Raw genomic sequence first — 20,321 nt, 5'->3', positions numbered from 1 at the left:
TAACTCTTTTAACTAGTATATAAATCCAACAGTAGGATTAAGTGTATAACAATAGAGTGAATGTGAATATTTTATCTTTTCACAAGTTTAAATACTCCCTTCGATCCACGAAGTATGATCCAGTTTCATTTTTGGGTTGTTCCACAAAATTTAACATGTTTCTAAAAATGGCAAAAATTTACCTTTTCATTTTTCACATACCACACTTAACACACAAAATACCAATTTTTTAATTCTCGTGCCGAAAAGAACTAGTTCATGCTTCATTGGAGTAACATATATATGAAAAAAATTGAAGATCGAAATCATACATTTATTCAGAAAAGGCTATTTGTTAGATACATTTTAATTTGATGATATACACATTTTTTTTTAAGGGAATTTGATGATATACACATTGGGTACTTTAGTTTTGAGCTTTAATACAATAACTATTTTATATCTCAACGGAAAATGCAACTAGGGTTAAATATAATTTTGATGCAAAATATTTTTCTTTATCAATTTATACTTTAAAATAAAACACTAAAACGACAATTTTATACTTATATCAGAAAATTTTAAAACAACTTTATAAGCTTCACATCAATTTGAGATAATATCACATATTTTTCTTTAATATATACATAAGTAGATGCAAATTCAATCACGGAAAGAACTTATAAATTCAACAAAGAGAGTATTTAATAAAAAACGAAAAAAACAAAGAGATGGAGTGTTTAATAGTTGATCCTTAAAATAAAAAAGAAATTAATGTGGAAAAAAGGTCAAAAGATATAGGGGTTTATGCTTTCCCTAATTATTTGGAAGCTTAAACCCTAGACCCCAAAATCTCCAGCTGCCACTTTTTACTGATACATTTTCTCTCCGGCGTAAAATCCTTTCAATTTTGCCATTGTTTTTCTAGCATCGTCATGTACAGGGTTACCGCCGCTGCTGTTGTTTCATCAATAAGGTTAGACGCAAGCAGAAATTTAACCGAATTTTTTAATTTTGAAATATGTTCTTACACTTAGTGATGATACTTGCTCAATGATTCTGTTTGCAGGTCCTCTGCTACGAGAAATCTGGTAACAGTGAAAAAAATTTAGGGCTTCATTGTTTTCTTGATTATTTGTTACTATGTCTTATTTTTTTTTTTTTTTGGTGGAATGATTGGGTGGGAAGCTACGTAGTGGGGCTATCCATAGCAGAAACTACGCTGCCAAGGATATTTGTTTCGGTGATGGAGCTCGGGCAGCGATGCTTGCTGGAGTTAATGAACTCGCGGAAGCTGTAAAAGCGACGATGGGGCCGAAGGTAACTATGGTTTAACTCCAACTGTGTAAGAGGGAAATACCTTTTGGTGCAGAACACTTCCAAATGGCCACATTGTATGTCTGGTTCAACTAATCATGTTGTTATGTGAATTTCTACATCTGCATTCTGGTTCATGCTGTCTAACACAATACTAATGTAGCCTGATATTTATGTTTTAATGTACTAGGACAAGTGAACAAATCGATATGGATTACATGTATATATGTTGAGCATTACACAAACTCTCTCCCCTCAAAATTTGAGAGTGCTGTTTACTTATGCGTTATGGGTCTGTTTGACTAATGCAGTCATCAAATGGTATCTTATGCTATTGTGGCAGTCTGTGTCGTTAACTAGAATGTGTTACTATTCACACGGTCCTCATGGTTCATTACTTTTTATTTATTTTTATTTATAAATTTTTTGAACAGCGGGATGTGGTGGAGGACTCAAGATCATACTGTATCTCATAGTAGAACATTGATCACTTTGATGTTGTTGTGTGTGGACAAATTTTGTAAGATCCTGAATAGAACACTGACAATGTAGAGGGACTAATTGTTCTGCAAATATTATGTTATGCAGGGTCGCAATGTAATTATTGAGAAACAAGGAAATCCCAAGGTTACAAAGGATGGTGTCACGGTAGCCAGCAGCATTGAGTTTTCAGATAATGCCAAAAATCTTGGAGCAAATCTTGTGAAGCAGGTTGCGAAAGCAACCAATAATGTTGCTGGTGATGGTAATGTCTTGGCTTCATGTTACTAAAGAATTAAGTTTTTGCATAACTTTCTAATTTTATTTTTATAAAATTGAAGAAATGTTTTCCATTTTACAACTTCTGATAACTGAGCTAGTGTGTGATCTCAGTTGCTTTGCAAGATCATATGCTGATTGCGTCCTCCCTTGTTGAATACTGCATTGTGATCCTACGAACATCAAATATCCGGTGTTTTCTTTTTATATCTGTGTGTGAATGATCCTTATGGTAATTTATTAAGCAGATCTTATAAAACACTAGATATCTTGAGAGCTGATTTCTTAATCTGGTTTTTTCAGGTACTACTTGTGCGACTGTCCTGGCTCAGGCAATTTTCAGAGAAGGCTGCAAATCAGTAGCTGCTGGTGTAAATGTGATGGACTTACGTAGGGGTATAAACATGGCTGTTGAGGCTGTTATTGCTGACTTGAAGAGAAGAGCACTCATGATTAGTACACCTGAAGAAATTACACAGGTGATTGGCATATGGAATATATAACTGAATTGACTTTGGACCTAATTTTAGCTAAGAAGCCAACTAGTTTTAATGCTCGAATGCAATAGTGCATACTGCATAGGTCATCTGTACATCCACTCCAGACTTGAGTGTATCGTCTAATTTTCATTTATTTAGCCCTCCAACGGTCTAGGAGAATAAAGTTTTAATAGGAACAATAGCGCACGAGTTATGTATGCACATCTTTCCAAATTACATGTTTTTCATAAATTTGAATCAATGAAGGTAATAGTTATCAAATTGTGCTAATTTTGGTTGTTGCCTGTACATGTGTTATTTCCTCTTATATAGTCTTGCTAACTGGTGTAATCTAATTTAAGGTGGCTACGATCTCTGCAAATGGTGAGCGTGAGATTGGTGAGCTCTTAGCGAGGGCTATGGAGAAAGTTGGGAAGGAAGGCGTCATTACTGTCTCTGTCAGTATGCTTTACTCTTCATGTCAGATATTTGCTTCCATAGGTGGATGTATAGTGATATATAATATCCAATGATCTGCAGGATGGGAATACCATGGATAATGAATTGGAAGTGGTGGAGGGAATGAAGCTGACCCGTGGTTACATATCTCCTTATTTTATTACAGATTCAAAGACCCGAAAGTGTGTAAGTACCAGTAAATAACACTTTAACCTCCTTCAGTAGCTGAATGCAATTTTCCTTGTCCTTTCCGAAAGCGAGGGTGACTAGTTGTTCTGTATGTCATCTAATAATCCAATTTTTTGTATTGAAATGGTTGAATAATACTAAGTGGAAGCCAACATAAGGTGATATTTTACTCGACAGCTAAACAGATAAACCAATTTGTCCTTTGCTACTTTTATTTTGAAGTGGTCATGTAAGTCATTTTATGATTCACAAAAGTCTTTTTTTTATGTAAACAGGAGCTTGAAAATCCTTTGATTCTAATTCATGAGAAGAAAATTTCAGACATAACCGCGCTTGTGAGAGTTTTGGAGCTTGCTGTAAAGGTAATAAAAGCACATGTAATTGAATTTATGTTTCATGCATAAAATGAATGTTGATTGTAAGAAGGCGGATGATGAGTAATTAATTAATATAGTACTTCTCTTGAGGAAATTTTCTGATTGAAGATTTCATCCTGTGGCTTTTCTTTTGACAGAGAAGTCGCCCTTTGCTGATAGTTGCTGAAGATGTGGAAAGTGAGGCACTTTCTATGCTTATAATCAACAAACATCGTGCAGGATTAAAGGCAAGTGTGCTTTATATTTATCAACTTAAAGTAGATTTCTGTAGATTTTGCATTGCTCATGGTTTGCTGACTAGTTGCATGGTTAATGTCATGAAATGTTTATTGTCCCAACAATGAGATTCTATTCCGTATTTATTTTAGGTTTGTGCTGTGAAAGCTCCTGGTTTTGGGGATAACAAAAGAGCAAATTTAGAAGATCTTGCCATTCTAACTGGAGGGGAGGTGAGACAAGCTCTCACAGCCTACAATGTCTTTGGTTAAATTCTTTTAGTATATCTACTTGATTTTGATTGCTGCAGGTCATTAGCGAAGAACAAGGAATGAGTCTTAACAATGTTCAGATTGATATGCTTGGTTCTGCTAAAAAGGTTGGCTTAGTTACATGAAGTTTGCACGTTTACTTCTAGTGATTAGAACTCTACTTGACGCGTTGTGTTTTGTTGGAGCAGGTCACAGTATCTCTTGACGACACTTTAATTCTACATGGGGGTGGGGATAAGAAGTTGATAGAAGAGAGGTGTGAGCAGGTATTCATTGAGTTATTGATAACTCAGATAACTCTCTACTTTTTTGTTCGTTTATTTTCTACTTTGGTTGGATAATATGGAATTGTACTGCTTTTAAAGGTGCTGATTTTATGAGATCGGATGGAACATATCATTATTTCGAAATGTACTTATGAGTAATGAATTTAACTTACGTTTTATTTTTCTTTCTATTCTAATGACGCATTTCTATGTTTTCTTATTTGGAACCTCAACTGCCCCTTATAACCTGAGTTTTTACTACCACATAATTACTGGAAATGCCTCTTGACTGTATATAGTAGCTATGGGTTATTATCTATTAACTATTAAAAACCTTATCACATGTCGCTTCCTTAATGCCTAATGGAGTCAAATGGTAATGAGTCTAATGACACAAGATAAACTTTTTGAGGTTTGAAGAATAACAACATTCTGCTGCATACATTATTGAAGCTCTAGTAACCCTTTCTATCATACAGTTAAGAACTGCCGTTGAGAAGAGTAGTGCAATGTTTGATAAGGAGAAAGCGCAAGAAAGATTGTCAAAGTTGTCTGGTGGTGTTGCAGTATTCAAGGTACATTTCATACTTCACAGCCATATAATCCAGAGACTGCATATGCAGGGTTCTAGTGTTTGCTATTTCTTTTTCCTGTCTTGATTTGCCTCTCACAGGTTGGAGGAGCTAGTGAAGCAGAAGTTGGAGAAAGGAAAGATAGAGTGACTGATGCTCTCAATGCAACCAGGGCAGCTGTGGAAGAGGGCATCATTCCTGGTAAATTTCTTATAAATTCTGAAGGTGGAATCGGAACACACCTTTTATCACCAATGTAGATTGTCTTTCATCTGGACACCAATGATTCACAATTTCTGCAGGGGGCGGTGTTGCTATTTTGTATGCCACAAGAATTCTTAAGGACCTGCAAACCAAGAACGAAGACGAAAAAAGAGGAGTCGAAATAATAGAGAATGCTCTTAAGGTATAGCCTTATGATCTCTCTCTTTCACTTTTTGTTTGCACGCACTCCTAGTTACTGCTACAAAGGTTTCATTTCCTTCTTTTAATTGTGATATCTTTTGGTGAACAGGCACCAACTTTTACCATTGCCTCAAATGCTGGCGCTGATGCGGCACTAGTTCTTGGAAAATTATTGGAACAGAATGATCCCAATTTTGGCTATGATGCTGCTAAAGGTTTGTGGTGGCTCATAATCCTTTAAAAATTAAAAGCATGAGCTCTGTGACCATCTTATTGTCAGGTTGCGATGTGAAAATATACTCTTTTGTGATTGAGCTTATACTTGGTCTACTTTTGTTAATCGATCTGAACAGTAGCAGTCTGACTATATTGTGGTTCCAATCAAGAGTTCTGCATCCCTAACCCTAAGCAATTACATATTAGTCCGCATCTATAGTTTGATAGCTCTGCAACTGCAGCTCACTTGTGTTGAACTTGATGAATTACAAAATTCTTGGCTGAACTTACTGTAAAGGATACTTCTTTGGCTTGTAGCATAGTGACAAAATTCTCGTCTTGTTTGAATTACAAACTTGGACCAGAGTTTAGTTACATAATGAAAATTTTCCTTTCTCATCCGATTTCTTACATTTTTTGCTTTTTCTGGGCTCTATTGCTTTCTTATCATGATATAATAAAACTGTTTCATGGTGCAAGCTTCATTTGGCTTTCACTTTTGCTCATATATAATAGCTTTTACCCATCATGACGGTATGCACGAGCTTACTAGTCCACTCATTCTCTGTTTTTTTCACTTTTTCCGGAACAGGTCAGTATGTTGACATGGTGAAAGCTGGAATTATAGATCCCGTAAAAGTTATTAGAACGGCTTTACAAGATGCTGCTAGGTAAAGTATCAGTTGTCATCTCATTTCTCCCTTCAAATTGTTCATTGTTTCCCTAACCCGTTCCTATGTCCGTGCAGTGTCTCGTTGCTCTTGACCACAACTGAGGCAGCTATTACCGTTGCCCAAGGAGTGAAGAACCCACTTAAAGACCGCGTGCCAAATATGGATGCTATGTACTAAATTTCTGTGCGCGTCTCCTTGCCAGAACACCAAACGGTACCCCATTCATTTACCGGTTCAAGCAACCCAAGTCGAGCACTGCTGGGAAATCACACTTGTTAGATGGCTTCATTTCAATCCTATGGTGTTTGTCGACCTCTATATATTTCTTCATTTCTTTTGGGCCCTTGTGGGAGATGGGGGTGGGGATGAGGGGGGTCTAATGTTCACTCCTTGTAGTTAGATGGATTTGAAAAACAGCACCTTTGTGTTTTTCAGCAGCAAACTACCACTTCACACACACTATTGAGATTTCGGTATATTGGAAAAAGGTGCTGCATATTATATCTGAATTTCCTTGCTTTAATTGAAGAGGGAGAAGCAAAAACTATGTACATATTTGCTGCTAACTATACTACATAGTTGGTTGTTTAGGAATTTCATAGGTCACAGTTTGTGAGGCTGAAGATTGTGGCTGCAGCCTTGAAATCATGGTGATCTTGAACGTACGACAAACACTCGTCTTCTTCCTTGATCTCGCCTTTCTCCTCCCTTGAGATTGTATTGTTTCTGCAGTTATACGTACACACTTTGTATCAGAGAATGAGACTGAAATCTGCAGTTACCGTGAGCCTTTTTTTATGGAAAAGGGTGAAATTATACCTTCACCATTTTTTCATGCTTTTTACACGTTTTATAGGTGATTGAGTAGGAATGTAGGATGATTATTTTTTTCCGGATAGTCTTTTTTCTATTCCTTTCACGCAAATTCATGATGGTATTATCATCTCATATTAATCTTACAACATTTTTTAATATTTTTCACTCTAGAGAATATGAGATTAAAAAAATAAGGACCATGAAATGTGAATTTTCTAAAGATGACAAAACAAGCCCAGCCTGGCTCGATAGTCTGATGGAATGTGTAAAGCTCGATATTTTCCAACTTTTTTTTTATCTATTATTTTTCTTATAATAATTTGCAATGAGAAAGAAGGCGGCGTAGACGGACCTCGGTATGATGTTCCCATCGGAGTCGAATTCGAACTCGTCGTCTCTGACATCGTCGCAGACCAGATGATCGAAGATGGGTCTGATGTTACCGTCGTTGCTTTCCTCCAAAGAGCATTTTCTTGCATGCATGTGCATGGACGTCGACGACGTAGACTCTGCATGCGCATGCACGTCCACGACGTCGCCGGCGCCCCACGAACTCAAATCCTCGACCGCCGCGTACTGCTCCGTCCAGGCGTCGGGCGGCGGCGCAGCGGCACGGCAGAGGGCGAGGTGGTGGAGGACGATGTCGAGCTCGGCCTTGGCGAGGCTTATCTGGCGCTCGAGGTCGCGTATGATGCGGTAGCAGCCGCCGACGGGATCGGCGGCGCGGGCGTCGGACTGGAAGATGATGGTGCGCATGGCGTGGTCCTTCTCCGGGTGGGTGAGGCCGCCGGCGATCTTGACGATGTTGCTGACGCCGAAGAGGCGGTGGGCGTTGAGGAACTGGAGCTGGCGGTCGTGGGGGAAGTAGGGGGCGAGGATGCAGTCGGAGGCGCACTTGCGGCGTTGGTACTTGCAGGCGGCGCAGGCTTGGGTGGTGGAGCCGTGGCTTCGGGCGGCGGTGGGAGGTCTATCTCTAGGGTTGTTGTTTTTGAGGGGATTTTTGGTGGTGTGGAAAATGTGGTTGGGGGATTGCATGGCTAATTATATGAGAAGGGGGTTGCGGCCCCGCCGGGGATGGAGATGGGGGAGGGCTTTTTTATGTTTCTTGATTGAATTGTGCCTTTGTTTTTGCTGTTTCGCTCCCATATTTTCTCTTTCGAAAATGGGGGAACTTTGAATGGAGCGTCGGGAGAAATTTATGGAGGGAAGGACACCTCTAAATTTCCCATTTTTTTTTTTTTTCATACAATAGTTGATTGATTGATTTCGTAGTAATTAAGTGGATTTAAATTGCGGTATGGTATTAACTATTAAGTCATTTCATTTCAATAACATCCCATCGATGGGACTGAATAATTTCTACTAAAAAAATGGGTAAATACATCAAAATATTCATTTTTATAATAGCAAAAATGAAAAATATCCACTAAAAGTTAATCAATTTTTATGAAAGAACAAGTTTACACCTATCACTAAAGAGTGTGATTTAATCAAAAATTTGAGGCTGCGTACTACCAAAGATGGTTGTGAAGGTGAGTTTATGTTGTTAATGATTCACAATCAATTCGATGAATTCACAACTAAATCGCTAGTATTGGTTGTGAATTAGAGTTTTAAAGCTCGAATTCAGAATTAGTTGTCTTGGCTATGAATTCGAGTTTAAAACTAAAATTTACAACTATGAATAGTCTCTGACTCTCTGTTGTAAATTAAAACTCAAAACTCAAATTTATAATTAAAAAATAGTGATTAATTTTTAAATTTTTTATGTAAAGTATAAAATGTAAGTGTGATTTTTTTTAATGGATATGTAATTTTTTTATTATTATTTCAATTTGGACATTTTTGAAGTCCACTAAAAGAAATACCCCATCAACCTGTAAAATCTTTACTGTAATTTAAAAGCACGAGTTTTAATAAATAATTTTAAAATATTTATAAAGTGGAGAAAAAATTCATCAAAATTGTGTATATAGAAAGGGAGACCCACTAATGTTGATTTGTTAAATGGTGTATTTTTTACATAAATATTCCGTGTAATAGAGTTTAAATAATCATAAAACTATAATTTCCGTGGAAGCAAATTATTACGAAGAGTTGGAATAGTTGCAAAAGTTCGTACCCCACTATCGCCTTTATAGGGATATTTGTCACACTTGATCTTTTTAAGTGCGGTTTATCATTCTATGTGATTTGCAAGTATTGTACATGAACATGAATTTACCTAATTACGCATCGAATATAGTAGCTGTAAATTCACAAAAAAAAAAAAAAAAAGAGTTGGCAACTGGAAAATGTTTTGAAATAAAAGAAATTTAATTGAATTTATAGGAAGTTTAGAAGAGGAATTTCATTCCTAACCCCTAAACTACGACCTCCTTCAAATAAAACCTCGAGCATTTCCATTTTTCTTTTATTTGGGTCTCTTATGAAACGTTTTTATTTTCCTTACAGTGCAAAAAGTTCCCCAATTTGACAAAATCAAAATACTTCTATTTTGATGATACTTTACTGGGATGTTTGAGTTTTTAAGGTTGAAAACTTAGTTCCAGGTTGGAGGAGAATGATCTAAATACAGGGCCAATTTGTGACTTTCCCATCTTAAAATTTGACCAAAATACAACTCAATTTTTTTCTTCATGGAATTCACTTATACTAACCACATTACAACTTGGAAATAATTATGTTAATCAGATACTACTGGTATATGATAAACTATTAATTTTGACCACATTAGAATTCCACATCAATATATACAAGATTTAGTTATTCAGACGAATCAGACATAGTTATGGACCCACAATTTATCCCCTTCAAGAAAAGAACCAAGAAATACCTCAAATTTTACAGGTTAAACATATACACAAGCGCCATCAACAATTTTCTTAGGCACTCAATATATGAAACTCAAAAAAAGTGAAAACCCATCAAATCTCCAGTCAAGAAATGCATGACAACAAGAGATCCTTCCCACACAGAAGAACTCATATCTGAGAATTGATGATCTCCTCAACCGAATTCCTGTACTCTGAAATGAGTTCCCTGAAATTAAACAGAAAAATGATGAGCAAAACTCAGCATATCGGGTCTAAATCCTACTTCCGCATTTGTCTATGAGCATCTATATTAGATTCATCGATCATCTCAGTGTTTCATTTGATCGTTCAAGGAGAGTGCATATTAAGACAAGGGAGGAGAGGTTATCACAAACCTTCGTTTGCACAGAAGGTTCTCAGTTTCCTCTAGTTTGCGCTTTTGTTCTTCAACTGTCTGTTGCCACCAACAAATTAAGTTTGTGAGGCGCGAATTGTTAGTAAGAGATTCATCTCTAAGCATTAGCAATCAGTGTCTTTATATTGAAGCATCCTGTTATGGATTTGGAGCCCTTCACTCTCATTTCAGGGAATATATTATTTCTCATTTATATACAACATTTCTACATGATTTAGAAGAATCAAAACCAAGACTTGAAACTAAAGTTTTCAACTTCATAATAATTGCATTCAATCCACACACACAATCAGTTCGGAACCATACTCATTTAAGAATACCAAAAAGAAAAAAGAACTTACAGTTGATTTGGTTTTGATTGTACCGGCAATGGAGTTCAGAAGCTGCTGGCATTTCTCAAACTGAGTGTTCAACTCAGCAACCTTCAAAGTAAACACATATAAGTAACTTGGCATCTTCTAAGAAAAAAACCCAAATTAGTACATGCTACATTACAATTCAAACATCTATGCCATCATTCTTGAAATTAGTACTCAATTAAACGTTCCCGACATATCAAAATACTATAATGATTCAACAATTGAAACTTAATTGATCAACAAAAAAGCTAAATTTAACTAACCAGTGCATCAGTTTGCTGATCCCTCGTCCCGTTTTCAGTTACATCAGCTAGATTCTCCACCAGCTGCAAAAATAATTTAAAAAAAAGGAAAAAGCCCCAAATAAAACCCTAAAATTATACAAAAACAAAGCAGGTTACTAATTGAGAAAAGAAACGGATAAATACATGGAGCAGGTGAAAATGAGAGGCGAGAGACTGTTGTGGCTGCTGCGGCGGCGGTGGCGGCGTCGTTTGTTGTTGCGGTTGCTGTTGGAAACGCAGCGGCGGCTGCTGGTGGTGGTTGAATTGCTGCTGAAACTGTTGTTGTTGATTGAATTGCTGTTGCTGGAGGAATAGATGGTCCTGATTGGAAGGAGTAGCGGGATTACTGTGGGACTGGATGTTGGGGATCATTGCCCAGTTCCCTCCTCCCCCGAAATGCTCCATATTTCTTTTCTTCTCCGCTTCAGAAGTTTCTTCTCCAAAGAGAGAAGATCTAAACGGTGTCGTCTGCCCCTCTTTGTGGGCCTAATCGCATTTTGACATTTGGGCTTTTGTTTTATTTTGTGAGGTCCACGTTGGCCCAAAGGCGAGGCACTGGTTCATGGACACGTGTCGCATCAGCAATGGTAAAGAAAGGGAAATGCCAACAAAAAGAAAAATCAACACAGATAGATATAATAAAGAACAAGGTATTAGCTTTCTTTCCTTTGTAGGTTATCATGCTTACTTTAATTTACCGACAGTTTTTTTATTTATTTTTCTCGTAGTGAGAAAAGTATAGAAAATTGTCCCTCTTCTGTTAAATCTGTCAAACAATTAAAATACCAAAAAAAAAAAAAAAATTGAGAAAATTGCACAAAACATAGCCAACAATTCATGGCAGTGCCAAAAGTGATACTACTACTATAGGAGATCTGAATTCACACAAACATTTCTCTCTCTCTCTCACTATGCCATTGCCAGTACACGTCGGAGCCCTCTGGGCTTTGAGCCACAAGTGAAATCTGGGTAGTTGACGAAGCTCACGAAGAGATCAAGCTTTGGCGATTCAACCTCCAACACAACCTTATCATACACAACCCATCAAGTTTTATAACATGAAATCATATATAAACAAATTTTGATCATATCTACCACGGTGTTTTCTCCTTGCCGGAGAATCGGAGCTGGAACATAAAGATTGCATTGTGGTCCAGCACTCTGCCAAACAAAAATAAAATGTTTCTAAAATACCATTATCATATATAAATCTGGATGTAAATTTGTTATGAAAAAATAATCTCTTTAAATCCTTCCTCTTCATTATCTATAAAAAAGAATTTCACATTTTTTTATTATTATTCCTCTTTTTTCATGATAAATTTACAATGAAAAAATAAACGCATCTTTAACTGAAATACAAACAAACAAAAAAAGTTACCGGCCAAAAACGTCCAATGTTGATCTCATTCACGAAAGCGATTCCTTTGCTCCATCCTCTGAATGATATGTATGTGTCTCCGACTTTGGTAATATTGAAGCGACCGCTGTAAAATGCTGGTTCCAGACCAAGCTCTACACGAGACGAACCAAATATTACTACCTCGATCTTTCATAGAGATTAGAGGGTGTTTGGCCGAGTTCCTTAAAACAACTTATAAGTTATTTAGGAGCGCTTATAAGGTTTTCAAAAGTATGACAAAATATAAGCTCACAAATAGCCGTAAAAATAAGCTCCTAGAAAATAAGTTCGTCAGCCCGAATTTATATATTCATAATCTTATAAGCAACAGCCATTTTACAAAAATAACCCCTATCATGACTTTTTACTCTAGCTAGGATTTTCTTTGTCTAACGCTCAATATTCTCTCTCTAGCTTAACAAAACAGTTTGACAACTTATAAGTTGTAAAATAAGCATAGCCAAACACCCTCTTAATCACTTTAAGACGTAACCGTACAAGGATAGAGAGCTTACTCTTTTGGCCTTTCAACTTTTCGCGAGCAGATCTTTTGAGAAATTGTGCACTCGTTGCATCGTGAATGATGGGGTTGATGTTCAGAGCTTCGTTGAGATTATCAAGGGAAATGGGAAGCATTTTCCACTTATGCAGCTGCCTTCCATCCAGATATACAGGTGACAAAATGCCCTGAACCAAAGGAAAATTCAAAACAAAGAAGAGATCACTACTATCTTAAAGGAAACTGAGACGCGTGGAGCGCTGATGGGTTGGATTTAGCGCGATGAAGATGTCAAGAATAAACGACGAGAAAATATACTTCTTCAGTTCAAAGTAGAAAGTTTCAGAATAAGAACACATGTATGCGTTGCATATTGCATGATGCATTAATCTGATCGGACAAGGCAATCCTTAAGATGGCCGAATTGTACTGATGCATCCGAATATGTAGAATTGGTCGCATTTATCAAACATTTATATGTGAAGATACCAAGAAGGATACAGTAGAATTGGCCCATAGTTCCGAGATATTTACCTTTCTGTCGAATATATACGGTCCATAGTTCAAGCGGCCCATGTTTTCGACCTATATGAGCAAAACACAATAAACGACGAAGAAATCACAAATGCAATGCAGATTTAAATGGACAAGCTGCAAACAGTAAGTATAGCAGTGATTCAACAATCATTAAGCATACGATATGAGGCGAAAAACGCCAGTTTGGAAAATGGAACGACAACTAATTGAAAATGGATTCTAAGATGTAGGTAAACATCTTCAAAAATATGCCATAACTATCATCAAAATCAATATTTGTATTTTTTTTTCCTCGACAAATAAGGTAAGAAAGCATCCATACCAAGATAAAGAGTTGATTTTTCGTTTTACATTTTAAGGGAGGCAGATGAACGGGTCTATTCGACCATCTTGTGATGACATCAACGTACGTCGGCCTCCTCCCACTATCTTCAGCACAGGAAACAAACACTTGAGCTCTATCATGCACCTGTTATTTTGAATACGATGAAAAAGTTCTTTGAATTATACTTGAGGTATACATGTCAAATAATAGCATATTGATGAATACAACCAAGAAATTTTAGTAGCTATCGATACAATGAGATGACCTTTGGTATGGATAACACACTTCCATTGCCTTTTGGACTGTACTCGGAGGCATATAACACAAAGCCGAACATCTGAAAATAATTAAACAGGAATCCGAAGTTATCATTTATTCCTTAAGCATTTGAAAGAGCAGAAAATTATACTCCTATATACTTTATCACCTGTCCAATAGCTTCCATTGAAAGTGGGTTCTCAGACTCTACGACGTCAGCAAGGTCTTTCATCCTGGTTGCGTCATACAAAAACGAACTTTTGTCTAGCTTGATACGTCCGTAAGCTATCTTTTCATTGTTGGAAGGGACGGAAGCAAGAGGCTGCGGGCTATATTTTGCGATGACACTTCTCAGAGCTGCAAGCAATGTCAAATCATATTGAAAAGAAAAGATAACCTGTACAGTTTTAGTTTTGAACTTCACCCAAAAAAATATCATAAAAATAAGTCTTCACGACTATGAAAGAGAGGTACATTTTAAATTCAAGGGACAAAGATTATTACGCACTGTACAAATGTACCTACATAAGACAAAATTTAGCGATAGGGAATGTTGTAGCAGTATGTGAAACTAAAATTTTGCCTTCAGCAGGATTAGAATGTGAAGAAACATGCAAGGCTTCACAGTGCCCAATGGAGGCCTCATCAATCATTAATATTCACAAAAAGAAGAAAAATAAGTCTCTTTGAATTTTTAACATTACCAAGATTTCAGCTAAGATAAATAGCTTTATCTAGAAGAGCTAAGAAATTGTCACAACTCACTCAGTCAAAATTTTGTCATAAATTTTGATATCTGCAAGAAATACTTCAGACATTCAATGGGCACGAAAAAGAGATGCACGAGATATAGGAGTATTAAATAGGACCTGAAAATGTAAGATCTACCTTTGTACTTGGCATTGTCCACATCACCCGATTCACTTATTGGTGCATCCTAGTGAAACAGGTGCCAGCACAAGGAAGGAGGAGTAAGAAAAAAAAATTGCTGATATATAGAACTTAAAAAAAAGGTTATCTGCCTTACATAATCATAGGATGTAAGATCTGGCTTGTAGGCAGACTCATCATCTCCAGTATTAGCACCATTGTAGAATCCAAAGTTCGTCCCACCATGGACCATCTAGATTCCGAAGTACATGTAATCCAATGAGCATAAACAAATATTTATAAGAAATGAAGGTTGAGGGAAATTGCGTACATAGAGAACAACAGATCCATTCTTTGATAAAATCTTTTCCAAGTAGGTAGCAGTGAAAACAGCATCAGTGCTTGCAATAGTCTCCCCCCAGTGTGTAAGCCAACCAGTATAGAACTCCCTGAAACAATAAGCAAACAGAAAATTATTGATATACTCAGTGGAGCAGATGTTGAGTTTAAAAAAGAGAGAAATAACAAAAAGACCAACGTTGATATAGGAGGCGATCTTCCCGGTGCATTAAACTCTTTCTGCAGCTTGAATATGGGCCATGGGTCGGCTCCAGTGCTGAAGTCAACCGCTGGAAATAAATGAAGATTTAATGTATTACTGATTAGAGTACTTAAGGTTCCAATAGCAGGAGGATCAAACATCAAATAGACGTCTCTAGTATCACATCTAAACTCCACTATTCAATTTTATAAGACTCCAACCACCACCAGAGGCCCAAGCCCTGTCCAAGCACTCAAAGTTGCAGTTTGAATGATCGGTGGCTTTTGTAGGTACATCCAAAATACAAATTATGTGGATCAATGACTAGACACTAAAAATGACCCTTCATTGCTAATTGCTATACTACCTCGAAAGAGTTGAATAGTCGGTGGTTAACACACGAAGCAATATCTAAGTTGCAACTCGCATCGGAAGTCCAGAAACTCATCCTGTAAACTCGTACTGTCTAACCTGAGAAAACAGCATCTCCTCGAATTGTTCCTTTCTCCAGATTTTCCCTAGCACCACCATCAGTTGTATACCTGCAAACACCAGCAGAAATTTCAAAACGATGGCGAAGAAACAAAATGAAGGTAGTCAGTTCTGGACAATGTAGAAAGAGGACAATGCAGATAAAATTACTGTATCTTTTCTACATCTAGTGCAATTCAAAGTGTCACAAACACATAGTGAACCACATGCTCTAGAGTTATTGTAATTTCACCAACTCTTAATTGAACCAAAGTTTAAACTGTTATGCATAGTTTGAATACATCAACTGGACCAAAGAACCCTATTTTCTCAACTGACAAATACTAGACTTACAGTATTATATCATCTCCAAGATGTCTTCTAGCTAGTTTGACCAGATAATGCAGGTAAGCTTTGTCGTCGCCATAAGAACCAAATTCATTTTCAATCTGTGTTACAAGTTTGCAGTTAGATTACACAAAAACGGTGAAATAAAGGCATATTGTAAAATCATTTAGTTTGATGCCATGTCAAAATACTTTGATCAACAGTCACTATTCCTACTTATTTGAAAAAAACAGCTTCTAATAAATCGTTCAAATCGAATCTTTTTTCTTTTTCTTTTCTTTGGGGAGGGGGGAGGACCATTGGTAGTGTTGGTTGCAGCACCCACAACAGTTACAGTCTTTTAAGGACAAGTAACTTAATAAGCAGTAAAAGGTGACTCATTTGACAGAAAGGATAAAAAGAATCAAGAAGTGAAACATTAGAAAGAAATTGTCTGTTTTAACAGAGAATGGGCCTGAAACATAGATCAACAAGTCACAAGGACATGATCATTAACTCTAGGTCGTTGGCAGGAATGAGTCTCATACCTGTTGTAGGAGGGAATATCGAAGGAAGATAAATAAAACAAGAAATTCTGACAAGAGAATAGGTTAAGGTTATTTCGTTGTGTATCTCTAACAACATATGTTAGCAATTTAACTGATGATCCATGGACATTGTTTCTTAAACCAAGACTCACCGGTTCACATACAGGCGTGGCAAGTTCAAAAGACATTTTAATACTTGGTTTAGATATTCCAGTGACATTGCGGCATAGTGTAGTTTTATGACTTATCCTACCTGAACCATTACAATAGGACCACCATTGCTGAAAAGAAGCGGAGACACTTTTGGAAGTAGGATGCCCCACCACTTCTCAACCTGCAATAGGCAAGATTAAGCACCAGGAGGAAATCAGCTTTTAAAAAGTGAGATCGAAGTGATCGAGTAATGTTTAGGTGTTACCATAGTGTGATTCTAATCAACCACACCAAACATTTCCTCAGTAGAATAAACACAATATGTGACTTGTCCTCTTTCTAAATGCTAGGTGATAGTAAACATTAATGAGCAAGTATTCTACGTCTTCAAAGTCATTTCAACTCAAGTCTATACTTACTACGTCATAACATGCATTTCCTATTAAATACTGAGCGAAATCTGATATTTATCCAATTTTTTAACTTATTCAACCTTGTTTATTTTTTAAAATCGTATTGTATGGTTAAGAACGCATCAACTAGGTAAATCTATTAAATGGCTTTGGGGTCAAGGGAGAGTGGCTGCAAAATATCTGCGTGAAACATACAAGTAGAATTAGTTTGCAGCTGATGACCCATGTGGAGAGTAGAATATACCAATCCAAGGTAGGCAGGGTCCGATGATCTTAGTCTAATAGCAGGCTCTTCAGCTAGCAACCATGCAGGGAAGCCACCCAAATCCCACTCTACGACCACAAGAAACGAGAAAATGTAAAGGTGTAAAGGTAAGTAGAAGGAACTCCAAAAGATAACCAAAGAAAGATCTGCTCACACAAAATTGCATCACAATTGCTAGCTGATGAAAATCAGACAGATAATGAGTTTAAATTATTTAGCAATACAATGATGGTTTATGTATGGAAAAACTCAATCACACGATAATAATTCTACTCGGCCTTTTCCCAGTCAGGATCGACAAGAAAAACGCCTTAATTAGAATCGAAGGATCTACGCTGATGGTAAGAAAATGCCAAAAGAGAAAGAAAATATTTAAGATCTTTCGATAACTGTGATTGTATGGGATGCACTTTCCAACTTCAAAGCATTAGTCTGCTTCTGACTTAAGATAATATATTTTAAAACAACTGATTGGCATTCAAAGTTTATGATTTGCCAAATCCTGCTCTTCTTCCATTGCTAGATAAGCCCTCACTTCCAAATTTTTACTATTCCATAACCAACTATGCTAGGTAAAAAATCCTGCATAAATGTCTAGATAACTTGCAAATTTATCAATCGTAATCACATCACATAAATTTACAGTATGAATGTTATGGAATCATCCAGAGTACAAAGCACCAAGTTCTATTATCCAAGCATTTCAGAATACTCAGAAGTCGAGTCAGCCATCAGCTGAGTAAAGACTCGGATTCAGATGAAAATTAATTGATTTTTAAATCAATGGAGTTTCAAGAAATAAGCTTTTAATTAGAACCCACATGAAAGTGTACTAACCGCCACAGATATAGGGCCCGGCACGCAGCATAACCAACATATCTAATTCCTTGCATAGCTCAAGAAATGAAATTATATCTGCAATGCCCTCAAATACCAGATGGCCTTTCTTTGGCTCGTGTAAGTTCCAGGGAACATAAGTTTGGACCGTGTTCAAGCCCAACGCCTTAGCTCTCAGCAGTCGATCTCTCCAGTACTGAAATCCATTGTTTACAGGAATTTGCATATTATTATACCACCATGACACAGTAGCCCAGTAGTCTTAACTACAACTGTTTTTTCCTGAACATCATTATCCTTCCTCTCCTTTCGACTTCTCCATTTCACATTTTTTTACGAAATATTACTAAGCACTAAAAGTACCCAAAATTTATGCAAGAACAAGCATGTGTTGTTTGGTCCAAGGTAAAAATAAAAAAATTACTAGAATAATAGTGACCTTACATACCTCAGGATGCACTCGGAAATAATGCAAGTCTCCTCCAATTATCCTAAATGGCTCCCCATCTCTCCAAAACATGTCCTCTGCAATCTCAAACTTATGTGTGTATCCCTGTCACAGTATAGCATCAATATGTTAAATGCAAGCAGTGCTCGAAACGCCTTAAACCAACCTCTGCCCTAACTTCAAACAGCATGATCAACAGTATGTAGGTCCTAACACAAGAAGTCTAACAACTTGATGAATTGCAATTTTAATCCTCGTCGTTCTTGGCTAACACCACAAGGAAATGCACATATAATTACACTACAACAAAGAGACTTCTATCATTCACCAGATAGTTCAAAACACAGCCTCCGTCCTAACTTTAAACGGCCATGATCAACCTCCGCCCTAACACAAGAAGTCTAGCAATTTGATGAATTGCAATTTCAATCCTTGTCATTCTTGGCTAACACCGTAAGGAAAAATGCACATATAATTAAACTACAACAAAGTGAATTCTATCATACACCAGATAGTTCGAAACACCATAAACCAACCTCCGCCCTAACTTTAAACGGCCATGATCAATAACACATAGGTCCTAGCAAAAGAAGTCTAAGGACTTGATGAATTGCAATTCCAACCCTCTTCATTCTTGGCTAACACCATAAGGAATATAATTACACTACAGCAAGAGGATTATCATTCAACCAGATAGTTAGAGATAATCTTGCCACATCTCTCCCTCAAGTTCAATTCTGAAAATCATTAAGTCAACTCTCATTAGACTGTTCCAAAAAACTCTCTCTTTACATTCTTGATCACAAGCGCACATCACGCAATCAAACTACACAATCAGCTAAGAAATTTCATGCCTCAACAAATCACAAGAGAAACCAAATACCTCAACCAAACTAAAAGCTTATTTCATCATCATTCCAGCTCATTTTCTACTTCACGATCCAAAATAACAAGAGATACAAGCAAGAAAAATGTTCGAAATGACACATAACTTACATTATCCAGTTGAAATTGGGGAGAATTATGGGAAGTGGACGGCAGAGGAGCAAAAACACCCAAGACAAAGAGGGCTATGAAGAAAGTAAATATTAAGGGCGTAGCTCTCCTTAGGGTTCGGTTTCTTGCCATTTTTGTGAGCGAATGATGGAGCCCAGTTGCCAGTTTTAGTGTTTTGCGATCAACTGAGCTGAAGCTGCTGCTGCTGCTGCTGCTTCGTGCTTCCAAGCATCATCACTTCACTTGTAACTTGTACGGGCCGATTCATCGGGCCGGGCCCTATTATCTAATTTCTTTTATTTGATCTTTAAAAATTTTAATTTCTTTTGTTAACTCTTTTTTCAAAAAAAAAAATTACACGATCAAATCATGTAAGAGGCCCATAAAATTATCGCCACAATTTTCTCTGTCTAATTATTCAAATTTTCAATCTCTCTCCACATTTAGGGGGGTGTATTCGTTGTGGAGTTTAATAGATTTCTATGGATTTTAAAAGTCTGGGTGTATTCGTTCCAGACTTTTAAAAGTCTGCAGAAATCTGGGTGTATTCGTTCAAGACTT

At 36.9% G+C, this 20,321-nt stretch overlaps 4 protein-coding genes across 4 annotated transcripts; 1 reads left to right on the top strand and 3 right to left on the bottom strand.

Annotated features, from left to right (window-relative positions):
* The first annotated feature begins 696 nt into the window (after nucleotides 1–696).
* Nucleotides 697–7,015, top strand: LOC130991410 (chaperonin CPN60-like 2, mitochondrial). The gene is made up of 18 exons (XM_057915630.1): nucleotides 697–955; nucleotides 1,049–1,070; nucleotides 1,168–1,299; nucleotides 1,885–2,041; nucleotides 2,359–2,534; nucleotides 2,897–2,992; nucleotides 3,075–3,179; nucleotides 3,458–3,544; nucleotides 3,697–3,786; nucleotides 3,928–4,008; nucleotides 4,086–4,154; nucleotides 4,236–4,313; nucleotides 4,793–4,888; nucleotides 4,987–5,086; nucleotides 5,188–5,291; nucleotides 5,400–5,505; nucleotides 6,099–6,177; nucleotides 6,255–7,015. The coding sequence occupies exons 1-18, from the start codon at nucleotides 915–917 to the stop codon at nucleotides 6,355–6,357; spliced, it is 1,722 nt and encodes a 573-aa protein (XP_057771613.1). The 5' UTR covers nucleotides 697–914; the 3' UTR covers nucleotides 6,358–7,015.
* LOC130991421 (LOB domain-containing protein 22-like) lies at nucleotides 6,657–8,104 on the bottom strand. The gene is made up of 2 exons (XM_057915639.1): nucleotides 7,349–8,104; nucleotides 6,657–6,906 (listed from the first exon to the last, which is right to left on the bottom strand). The coding sequence occupies exons 1-2, from the start codon at nucleotides 8,029–8,031 to the stop codon at nucleotides 6,777–6,779; spliced, it is 813 nt and encodes a 270-aa protein (XP_057771622.1). The 5' UTR covers nucleotides 8,032–8,104; the 3' UTR covers nucleotides 6,657–6,776.
* A 1,614-nt stretch (nucleotides 8,105–9,718) lies between these two features.
* LOC130991405 (mediator of RNA polymerase II transcription subunit 9) lies at nucleotides 9,719–11,463 on the bottom strand. The gene is made up of 5 exons (XM_057915621.1): nucleotides 11,015–11,463; nucleotides 10,850–10,912; nucleotides 10,569–10,649; nucleotides 10,208–10,266; nucleotides 9,719–10,038 (listed from the first exon to the last, which is right to left on the bottom strand). The coding sequence occupies exons 1-5, from the start codon at nucleotides 11,273–11,275 to the stop codon at nucleotides 9,981–9,983; spliced, it is 522 nt and encodes a 173-aa protein (XP_057771604.1). The 5' UTR covers nucleotides 11,276–11,463; the 3' UTR covers nucleotides 9,719–9,980.
* Nucleotides 11,464–11,607: 144 nt separating this feature from the next.
* Nucleotides 11,608–20,024, bottom strand: LOC130991399 (beta-galactosidase 17). Its single transcript, XM_057915607.1, has 19 exons — nucleotides 19,761–20,024; nucleotides 18,765–18,869; nucleotides 18,317–18,512; nucleotides 17,459–17,547; nucleotides 16,902–16,982; nucleotides 16,128–16,222; nucleotides 15,774–15,844; nucleotides 15,300–15,390; nucleotides 15,093–15,210; nucleotides 14,919–15,014; nucleotides 14,780–14,828; nucleotides 14,061–14,248; nucleotides 13,899–13,970; nucleotides 13,631–13,777; nucleotides 13,306–13,356; nucleotides 12,788–12,959; nucleotides 12,252–12,385; nucleotides 11,966–12,031; nucleotides 11,608–11,896 (listed from the first exon to the last, which is right to left on the bottom strand). The coding sequence occupies exons 1-19, from the start codon at nucleotides 19,890–19,892 to the stop codon at nucleotides 11,780–11,782; spliced, it is 2,070 nt and encodes a 689-aa protein (XP_057771590.1). The 5' UTR covers nucleotides 19,893–20,024; the 3' UTR covers nucleotides 11,608–11,779.
* Nucleotides 20,025–20,321: the final 297 nt, after the last annotated feature.

Source organism: Salvia miltiorrhiza, chromosome 1 (genome assembly GCF_028751815.1).
Source record: "Salvia miltiorrhiza cultivar Shanhuang (shh) chromosome 1, IMPLAD_Smil_shh, whole genome shotgun sequence".
NCBI lineage: Eukaryota > Viridiplantae > Streptophyta > Magnoliopsida > Lamiales > Lamiaceae > Salvia > Salvia miltiorrhiza.
This window is presented reverse-complemented; position numbering and strand designations above follow the sequence as displayed.